General features: G+C 39.2%; 1 protein-coding gene across 1 annotated transcript in view; it reads left to right on the plus strand.

The window, feature by feature from the left end:
- Positions 1 to 9789, plus strand: part of TMED10 (transmembrane p24 trafficking protein 10) — a 43686-nt gene extending 33897 nt beyond the window's left edge. The window contains exons 4-5 of the mRNA XM_023184273.3: positions 5423 to 5549; positions 6292 to 9789. Of these exons, the coding sequence (XP_023040041.2) occupies positions 5423 to 5549; positions 6292 to 6413 (249 nt within the window). The 3' untranslated portion in view covers positions 6414 to 9789. The remainder of the gene's footprint in view (positions 1 to 5422; positions 5550 to 6291) is intronic.
- The last annotated feature ends 1493 nt before the right edge of the window (positions 9790 to 11282 follow it).

Below are 11282 nucleotides of genomic sequence, written 5' to 3' on the forward strand. Positions count from 1 at the left end.
ACTATTCATAGTTGCTAAACATGCCTGCACTTTACTCCCTCCATGTTTTGGTTTACAGGTTCCCCTCAGCCTTGAATGCCCTCTCAGAAGTCCTGCCCAACTTCGGAGACCCAGCTCACGCACTTGCTGTTAAGCTTCACTTTGTCCTCCCGACTAGAGCTCTGTTTTTAATGTGTATCTTTGTTATAGAAGTTACTACATAAAGCCGTATATTATAGTTATAACTTACTGTGTAAGCTGTGAGAGCTTAAGATCATAACTTGGTACCTTGCACATAAGAACTCAGAGCCGGGCACGGTGGCTCACGCCCGTAATCCCAGCACTTTGGGAGGCCAAGGTGAGCAGATCACGAGGTCAGGAGATCGAGACCATCCTGGCTAACACAGTGAAACCCAGTCTCTACTAAAAATACAAAAATTAGCCAGGGGTGGTGGTGGGTGCCTATAGTCCCAGCTGCTCAGGAGGCTGAGGCAGGAGACTGTTGTGAACCCTGGAGGCTGAGCTTGCCGTGAGCCGAGATTGCGCCACTATACACCAGGCTGGGGGAAAGTGCGAGACTCCGTCTCAAAAAAAAATAAGAACTCAGAAAAAATGTTAAGGCCTTAAAATGTTTAAAAAAAAACCAAGAAACTTTTTACATTTCTTTTAAGCTAGTAATAAAAGTCTATTGTTATATATTCTTGTAGTAAAGTTTTTTTTCTTTATTATTACTACTACTTTGTAATAGAGATGGGGTCTTGCTGTGTTGCCCAGCTTGGTCTCAAGCAATCCACCTGCCTTGGCTTCCCAAAGTGTTGGTATTACTGGTATGAGGCATTGCGCCCAGCCTGCAATGAAATTTTGTGGTTTTTTTTTTTTTTTGAAACTACTACTTTATTTATTTATATATATACACACACACACACACACACACACACACACACACACACACACACACAGAGTCCACCCAGCCCAGGCTGGAGTGCAGTGGTGTCATTTCAGCTCACTGCAACCTCTGCCTCCCAGGTTCAAAGGATTCTCGTGCCTCAGCCTCCTGAGTAGCTGGGACTACAGGCGTGCGCCACCACACCCAACTAATTTTTGTGTTTTTAATAGAGACAGGGTTTCACCATGTTGGCCAGGCTGGTCTCGAGACTTAGTCTCCCAAAGTGCTGGGATTACAGGCGTGAGCCACCACACCTGGCTAATTTTTTTCTTTTGGAAAAATAAACAGGCCAGGCGCAGTGGCTCACTCCTGTAATCCCAGCACTTTGGGAGGCCAAAGCAGGAGGATCACAAGGTCAGGAGTTCGAGACCAACCTGACCAACATGGTGAAACCCTGTCTCTACTAAAAATACAAAAATTACCTGGGTGTGGTGGCGCACGCCTGTAATCCCAGCTGCTTGGGAGGCTGAGGCAGGAGAATCTGGGTGACAGAGCAAGACTCCATCTCAAAAATAAAATAAACAACAGAAATTTATTTCTCATAGTTCTGGATTTTAGGAAGTTCAAGATCAGGGTACCAGTGTGGTCAGGTTCTGGTGAGGGCCCTCTTCTGAGTGCATACTGCCTTCTCACTGTGTTCTCACATGGAGGAAGGTGGAATTGCTTTCCTTAATAGCATTTAATTGTTAAGTCTGTCAGATTTTGGTGGTTTGAAAAGATTTTTGTTCTTTGACTTCCTCCAAACATTATTTTGATTTCTAAGTTTAGATTCAACGTAGAAATATATCCATTATTGATGTTATTTACTATTGAGTATCCATGGTGTATTAGGTGTTTGGAATGGCAAGTTAGATTTCAGTATTGTTTTAGTCTCTTGAGATTTCTTTTAAGATTTCTAGATTTTAAATTAGTATCATGAGTGAAGGTAATTATTAGGCAAAAATGGCTTTTAGGAAATGAGACCAAAATGAGACCTTCATCCTACTAATGAAGGTCTGAAAATAATTTCCTGGATGAAAGATGGAATTCAATAGAGATTTATTTATTTATTTATTTATTTTTTTTTTTTTTTTTTGAGTCGGAGTCTCAGTTTGTCTCCCAGGATGGAGTATAGTGGCATGATCTCGGCTCATTGCAGCCTTGACCTCCCAGGCTCAAGTGATCCTCCTGTCTCAGCCTCTCAAAGTATTGGGATTACAGATGTGAGCCACCATGCTTGGCCTCAGCAGAGATTTTGTTGAGGAAATAAAATCAGCTTTGAAGATAGGAATTTGACTGTTTGGTTATGAATAGTGGTATAGAGTCTGGAGTAGCACCTGTACTAGAAAAGGGGTTGGGGATTGAATGATTAACTAAACAATGTGGAATACTAGCAGTGTGGAATGCTATGCAGCAGTTCAGAAGAATAAGGTGAATTTATAAGCACTGACATTTTTGGAAAGATCTTATTAAATGGAAAAAAGCTATAGAACAATATGTGTAGTATGATGCCATTTATAAATATATTTTAAGTTATATTTTTGTGTACATTTACATATAAAAGCATAGTGTCTCAGAAGAAAAGGTGTGGAAAGATAATACATCAAGTTTATAAGCATCGTTACCTCTGGAAAGCAATGTGGGAATTGAGGAACCATGAAGGTAGACTTTTGGTTGATATTCTCTTTGCTTCTGGATAGTTTAAATTTTTAGCAGAAGACTATATTTATGTGTTGGTTGTACAACTAAAAAATAAATTTTATTACTGTAAAGGGATTGAGAACAGCTTATGGGGGGCTGTAATCTACAAAAGCCATCTTCAGTACTAGGTTTAATTCCATCATTGTTTTTTGGGTGTTAGGTCTCTGGACTATTGTCCTTTAACCAAAAAAAAAAAAAAAAAAAAAAAAAAAATTCAATAGGCTTTAAAGTAATTTTTTTTTAAATATCATTTTCAGCTGGCAGAGGCACAGCCATAGTTTCACTTCCAGTTTCTTTTGCAAGTTTCTATTTAGGGAACTTTAAATAATTTATCTCTAAGAAATATCATGCCATTTCCTTTAAACTGTCTTATTTAGGAAGCTCAGAGTGGGGAAGTATAGAGCAGGAGGGAAGATGTTAGACTAAGGTACAGCTTGTATAGCTCCTCTTATTTTTCTTGGGGAATGTTTTTTTGTTCTGCAGCTCTATATGAGATCAGTGAATAGATATATATTCTGGGTTAATGACAAAACCTGGCATTTGGCCATTCACCTAAGAAAGTTAGCTCTGTGCGTTAACTGTTGGTTAAATCTTACACCCAGAAGCTGTTCTGCAGTTACCAGTCACACTGTTAACTCTAGCCAACATTTTGTAAATCCAAGAAAATGTGCATCTGGTGAGAGAAAACGTAGGTGTATCATCGCGTCTATCACCATATTTTTATGAACCTTAAATATAAACTCAATTTTTACATCCCAATCTTAACAGCAGTTTGTTTTATTTTAAATAACTTTTGTTCATCACACATTTAGTGAAAAATATAATAAGAAAACGTAAAATAAATTCCTCCTATTCATCCCTTGTTAACTGCTGTTAACATTTCACAAAGAGAAAGAACAAGGACAATGAATTGAACAAAGGAGAGGAAAAAAAGTGGGCCATAGGGAATGTACAGTAAATAGGGAGTAAAGAAGCAGATATAGAAACAGAATTATTAGGTGTAGCCAGGTGTGGTGGCTCACGCCTGTAATCCCAGTACTTTGGGAGATCGAGGCGGGTAGATCACCTGAGGTCAGGAGTTCGAGACCAGCCTGGCCAACGTGGTGAAATCTCATCTCTACTGAACATATAAAAATCAGCCAGGTGTGGTAGCGCACACCTGTAATCCCAGCTACTCAGGAGGCTGAGGTGGGAGAATTTTTTTGAACCTGGGAGGCAGAGGTTGCAGTGAGCCAAGATCACACCACTGTACTCCAGCCTGGGCAACAGAGTGAGACTCCATAAATAAATAAATAAATAAATAAGAATGAAAGAAAGATAATTATTAAAGAATTCTCTATGTGGAAACTTTAAGAGCAACTGGTATGTAAAAGTTTTAAGATCTAGAAAGCTGGCCAGGCGTGATGGCTCATGCCTGTAATCTCAGCACTTTGGGAGGCCGAGGCAGGTGGATCACGAGGTCAAGAGATCAAGACCATCCTGGCCAATGTGGTGAAACCCCACCTCTACTAAAAATACAAAAAATTAGCTGGGTGTGGTGGCGCGTGCCTGTAGTCCCAGCTACTTAGGAGGCTGAGGCAGGAGAATCACTTGAACCTGGGAGGCAGAGGTTGCAGTGAGCCAAAATTGTGCCACTGCACTCTAGCCTGGCAACAGAGCGAGAATCCATCTCAAAAAAAAAATCTGGAAAGCTCTGGTGGTGTATCCCATTTTAAAGCAAAGCATAATCTAAGATTGATAAGAAAAAAAACATAGAATAGTGCAATCTTTGGTGTGATAGATGCCTCTAGTTATTAGATACTCTTAAGAGTTTTCTTAGGGATCTAACTTGAGAAAAGAAGACAGTTAATTTCTTTCTCACGTCCTTCATTCCTCAGCATACGGGGAATTCCTTGGAGATTTCTTTTGATAACTGTGTCATTCTAAAAGAAAAAAAATACATAAAAAATTCAGTGCAGTTTTCTCACATCTGAGCTCTGATACTAAACCTTAAAAGTTGTTGTAGGATTTATATGAACAAACCAGAATTCTCTAATTGTGTATTTTGAAGTATTACTTTAATGCTGTAATAACACATGCTCACATTCATATGTACTGTCAAAGGTTTAATGAATTTAATGGTTTTTCTTCTAAAACCAGGTTTGACCTAATATGACTCACATTTATTATATTAATAATGTTGTTTACTTCTTAGACATGAGTGGAAGGGCAAAGTAAAGTGCTTTACTAAAGTCAAAAATCAGCTGGGCATGGTGGTTCACACTTGTAGTCCGAACACTTTGGGAGGCTGAGGCGGACAGATTGCTTGAGCTTAGGAGTTCGAGACCAGCCTGGGCAACATGGCAAAACCCCATCTCTACAAAAAGTGCAAAAATTAGCTGGGTGTGGCACTGCATGACTGTGGTCCCAGCTACTCGGGATGCTGAGGCAAGAGGATTGCTTGAGCCCAGGAGGTCAAGCCTGCAGTGAGCCAAGACTATGCCACTGCACTGCAGTCTGGGCAACAGAATAAGACTCTGTCTCAAAAAAAAAGTAAAAAAATCTTGAGACAATAGTATATCTTGCTTTATAGCCTGCGGTTATTATATTACTTGTAAAGAGATTTTAGTCAAAATTAAAGTATAAAAAAAGGTCTGAAATGGAAAGATATAGTCTATAGGGAACAAAACAAGCCCAAATTTTAAAATATGTTGGGATGATTGATAGGAGAGAATTTAAATCTGGTGAAACTTTAAAAAAGATTCTTCTGTTGCCTTCTTTGTGTTCTTGACTGAAGCGATGTTTTCAGAGAGCTGAAAATATTCCATTCTTTTCCAGATTGCAAAAGTTGAGAAGCTCAAACCATTAGAGGTAGAGCTGCGACGCCTAGAAGACCTTTCAGAATCTATTGTTAATGATTTTGCCTACATGAAGAAGAGAGAAGAGGAGATGCGTGATACCAATGGTGAGGGGGAAGGCGACTCTTACTTCTTAAGTGACCCATAAATGAGACAGTCTCCAGACTTTCAATTCTGGTGTATCCTTTTCTCAGTTTTGCCAAGGCGGGTATATGGAAGGGAATTTGCTTACTTCGCTGTTGTTGCTGCTAAAGGTAAATGAGCCTTGTTAGATTTTCAAGAGAGTAGAAATTGCTACTGTGATAGGCAGTTGACAGCATCCTCAATTAGTCTATACCCATATCAAATTGATAAAGGCAATCTTTGTTATTTTCAACATTTATATGTAGGATAATGAACTTTTATTTTTTTTTTTTTTGAGATGGAGTTTCACTCTGTGGCTCAGGCTGGAGTACGGTGGTGTGATCTTGGCTCATTGCAACCTCCGCCTCCTGGGTTCAAGCGATTCTCCTGCCTCAGCCTCCCAAGTAGCTGGGACTATAGGCGCGTGCCACCATGCCTGGCTAATTTTTCATATTTTTAGTAGAGACAGAGTTAGCCAGGATGGTCTCGATCTCCTGACTTCATGATCCACCTGCCTCAGCCTCCCAAAGTGCTGGGATTACAGGCATGAGCCACCACGCCCAGCCAGGATAATGAACTTAAAAAAAAAAAAATTATCTGAAATCCTACTATTAGACCTAGGGACAGAGTGAAGTTAATTAATTGCCTTTGCACCCCTCCCCTGCCATTGTTTAGCCAGCTGAGGAGGCTCACTCATTATGTTTACAATGTTTTTGTTTTTTTTAGAGTCAACAAACACTCGGGTCCTATACTTCAGCATCTTTTCAATGTTCTGCCTCATTGGACTAGCCACCTGGCAGGTCTTCTACCTACGACGCTTTTTCAAGGCCAAGAAGTTGATTGAGTAATGAATGAGGCATATTCTCCTCCCACCTTGTACCTCAGCCAGCAGAACATCGCTGGGACGTGCCTGGCCTAAGGCATCCTACCAACAGCACCATCAAGGCATGTTGGAGCTTTCTTGCCAGAACTAATCTCTTTTGGTGTGGGAGGACATGGGGTACCACCTACACCCAACAAGTCAATGAGGGACTTTTTAATTTGGTAGGATTTTGACTGATTTTGCAACAATAGGTCTATTATTAGAGTCACCTATGACAAAAAAATAGGGGTTACCTAGATAATGCCAAAGTCAGCATTTGTCCTGGGTTCCCTTGTGTGATCTGTTTGGGGTATGTTTTCTTTTCTTCTCCCACTTGCTCAGCAGCTTGGGCTTCCATTCTAGTTCTTTTACCAAGATTTTTGTGTGACCATGTTGACTTCATTCGGATTGCCCTCTTTCAATTTCCTTGTGAAAACACCCTTAACTTTCTCTTTACCCTTAGCTGAAATGTTTACGTAGCTTCTGGTGATACCTTTTTCATGATTTTATGTCTTAAAATGGTGATGGATGTGACACCTCATAAAAGTGAGCTTTGAACTGTAGATAACGCTTAAAGAAAATGTCATTTTAGACAATTAAAATATTTGTGCTTAACTGCTTGAACTTTTTTCGTGTATTTAATTATATGCAATATTATCACATGTGTAGATTCATGTGACCACCATCACAGGAGACAGAACAGTTCTGTCACATGAATGCCTTCCACTGCCCTTTTATAGCCACAGCCACATCCCTTTCTTACACCCTCACCCCAACCTGTGGCTACCACTGTTCTGTCCTCCATCTCTGTAATTTTGTCATTTCAAGAATGTTGTGTGAACAGAATCATACAGAACGTAATCTTATGAGGTTGACTTTTTTTCATTCAGCATAATTCCCTTGAAATCCATCCAAGTTGTTGCATGTATCAATAGTTTCTTCCTTTTTTTTCTTTCAAAAATTTTTATATATTTAGGGAGTATAATAAGTACAGATTTCTTACATGCATATGTTGCATCGTGGTGAAGTCTGGGCAGTTCCTTTTGATTGCTGAGTAGTAGTCCATGGTATGGATGTACCACAGTTTGCTTAACCATTCACCCACTAAAGGACATAAGAGTTGTTTTCAGTTTTTTGCCCTTACTAATAAAGCTGCTATGAACATTCATGTACAGGTTTTTATGTGAACATACATTTTCATTTTCTGGGATAAATGCTCAAAAGGGCACTGTTGGGTTGTATGGTAAACACGTATATTTTTGTAAGAAACTACTCTTTTTCCAGAGTGGCTGTACCTTTTACATACAGCCACTCATACAATTCATACAGCAATGTATGATTGATTCAGTTTCTTCACATCCTCATCAGCGTTTGGTATTACTACTATTTTTTATCTTAACCATTCACATAGATGTGTGTAATGACACCACATGTGGTTTTAATTTGCATTTTCCAATGGCTAATCATGTTGAGTATCTTTTCATGTGCTGATTTGCCATCTATATATCCTCTGGTGAAATGTCTGTTCAGGTCTTTTGTCTATTTTCTATTTAGGTCATCTATTCTTTTTACTATTGAGTTTTGAGAGTTTTTTTTAAAATATATCCTAGATAAAATTCCTCTGTTAGATACGTGGTTGCTTGAATTTTTAACATAACTTATACCAAGGAAAAATAAATAAAATTTCCAACTCTTGCATGGCCAGTCACTTAATTCCTGTCCTTCGGTGTTCCATCTAGAGAATTAAGAGATACGATGTATAAAATAGACATCTAGGAGGGCCATTAAGAGAGTAAATACTTAAAAATACATGTTAAGAAAGCAAAGCCAATAATCACTGTAGGAGTATGAGGTGCCTAAGGGCCAAAACTAATGTAAATAAGAGAAAATGTGGATATAAATGACCATGTTTATAAATTTATGAAAAATGTTGTGACTTGAAATCTTTCCCACATCTCCCAAGAAAGTAGGTAGGAATTTATCCTTTCTGTAATCTCTTTTTAACCCTGCTGACTATTACAGGGCTTGTTTAATCACAGTCACAAGAATTACATGTATCTTACAGTAAAGAAGCAGAATACTGGAGAACCTTGATGTGTTAACCTGGATAAAGTACAAAGGTGGAAGAGGGAATGAGTTATGTTGTTAAAATCTCAGGCTATTCTGTTAATGTTCCTGCTACAATGAACTCAAACCGTTTTTCCCCCCTCTTTGACGCTGTTATCTTCCTCTCAAGTGGCATAAAAGTAGTTCTGTCGTTAACTTGTACAACATTGCCATCTGCTGTTGAGAATTGGTAGGTACTGCTTCTGAGAACCTGGCTGCAGATCTTTAGCATAGGCAGCAAACGTTGAGAAAGTCTATCTGTAGTATTACATATACTAAGTCACAGAGGATGCATCCAAGTAGAGAAAATAATATGTGGGTTAAGATCCATCCTGAAACTTTTTTTTTTTCCTGGGGGGATGGAGTCTTGCTGCAATGCCCAGGCTGGAGTGCGATGGCGCTATCTTGGCTCGCTGCAACCTTCACCTCCTGGGTTTAAGCAATTTTGCCTCAGCCTCCTGAGTAGCTGGGAATACAGGCGCACACCACCATGCCTGGCTAATTTTTGTATTTTTAGTAGACAGAGTTTCACCATATTGGCCAGACTGGTCTCAAACTCCTGACCTCAAGTGATCCGCCTGCTTCAGCCTCCCAAAGTGCTGGGATTATACGCGTGAGCCACCATGCCCAGCCTCCATCTTTAAACTTTTAAATGTGAAATTCTATTATGTACCATTAGCCTAACAAGATTTTCTTTCCCATTTCTGACTGGTGCCTTTCCCCTTTTTAGGAGCAATGAAAGCTACTCTGTTAGTTATGTTCTTCTGATGTGACAAAATGTCAAGAAGATAGGAGAAGAGAATATTTTATGTTGTTGATGCTTTTGTTCCCAAGTGTGACCCTAAACTTAAGCTTTGTAGGAGATGACATTCTTTCATGTCCCTTCCCTTTACTCATGCCTATCAACTGGGACATTTTGTGCTTTTGGTTTAAAAGTTAATTGATATTATACCTTGGTTTTATCCAAAAAGTAAAAGTATTTGCCTTTGACAAAAGACTGACACTAGAGCAAATAAGCTTTAAAATCAGGGGTGTTATGTGCTTTCCTCCATTTTTGAGCATATTATCCAAAATGGTCTGTATAAATGAGAATGATGCAGTTTAAGTAAGCCTTGTATACCATTGTCATGGACCCCTGTTATAAAGCCATTTTTCGGTTTGTTGGGAAAGAGGCATATGAGATTTATACAGATTCACTTGTAAATGTTGGATTGGGGATTTTTGTGTAAATTTTCTCAAATAAAGGCTAGCAGAAACCATTTTAGGCATACGTTCTGTTACTCTTGAATACGTCTATGTTTGGATTGGTGATAATTCTTCCATATTTCTCCATTTTAAATTATGGCAAATGATACCTGATGAATTAGAGAAAAAATATTGTTATATTCTTCAGTTACTGCAGATCGATAGTTTATATGAGCTAGTAAAAGATTATATTTTTTGTATGTAATATATGTAAATTATATATATATATATATATATAATTAAGAATCCTTAATTTTGCATCCTCAGACCAAATATGGTTCTGTAAGCTAGGCATTTTATTCTATCTTCTCTCTTTTGGAAACCATTACTATTAGGTTCATTTAAAAGTGATTGCAGTTTTTGCAATTAAAATTGCAACTACATAGAATCACTCCTACAGAAAGCCATCTCCCTTGCCTTTCATTCCTAAAAGCCTAAAACACCCCACTCCCCAATATATGACCCTTCAGGACTCACTTTTTAGGCCTATCATATCCAATGCAAAACCCCACTCCAGGAGGTAAAGGCCTTTTCTCCTCTCCTTTCACTTACAGTTGAACATTTTTCACAAAGCTTTCCAAGAGCCAATATGAAGTGCTTTGCACACTGACTGGCTGGCCTCTTATTTATCCTCTTATCTCTGTTCTCCCTCACATAAATTTTATTATGAATCCATAGTCTGTAAAGTAGTGGTTCCCATTATTTGGGTATAATTTTTTTTTCTTTTTTTTCTTTTGAGATGGAGTTTCACTCTTGTTGCCCAGGCTGGAGTGCAATGGTGCCATTTTGGCTCACCGCAACCTCTACCTCCCAGGTTCAAGCAATTCTGCCTCAGCCTCCTGAGTAGCTGGGATTACAGGCATGCACCACCAGGCCCAGCTAATTTTGTATTTTTAGTAGAGTGGAGTTTCACCATATTGGCCAGGCTGGTCTTAAACTCCCAACCTCGTGATCCACCCGCCTCAGCCTCACAAAGTGCTGGGATTACAGGCGTGAGCCACCGCACCCAGCCCAATACATGCTTTATAAATCATTTATTCAGTCTGTTGCAGTGGTGTCTCTCATAATGTTGAGATGCATGTATAATTTTAAATGTTCTAGTATCACATTAAAGAATTAAAAACAGGTAAAATTTGCTGATTCTCCAGCCTCCGAGTAGCTGGGATTACAGGAACATGCCACCACACCCAGGTAATTTTTGTATTTTTAGTAGAGATGGGGTTTCATTCACCATGTTGGCCAGGATGGTCTCGAACTCCTGACTTCGTGGTCTGCTCACCTCAGCCTTCCAGAGTGCTGGGATTATAGGCATGAGCCACCGCGCTCAGCCGAAAATTATTTTTAGTAGTATATTTAACCTAATATACCCAAAATATTATTTCAACATATAGTTAATATAAAAATAGTGGCCGGGTGTGGTGGCTCAAGCCTGTAATCCCAGCACTTTGGGAGGCCAAGACGGGCGGATCACGAGGTCAGGAGATCGAGAGCATCCTGGCTAACA

Source organism: Piliocolobus tephrosceles, chromosome 6 (assembly GCF_002776525.5).
Source record: "Piliocolobus tephrosceles isolate RC106 chromosome 6, ASM277652v3, whole genome shotgun sequence".
Taxonomy (NCBI): domain Eukaryota; kingdom Metazoa; phylum Chordata; class Mammalia; order Primates; family Cercopithecidae; genus Piliocolobus; species Piliocolobus tephrosceles.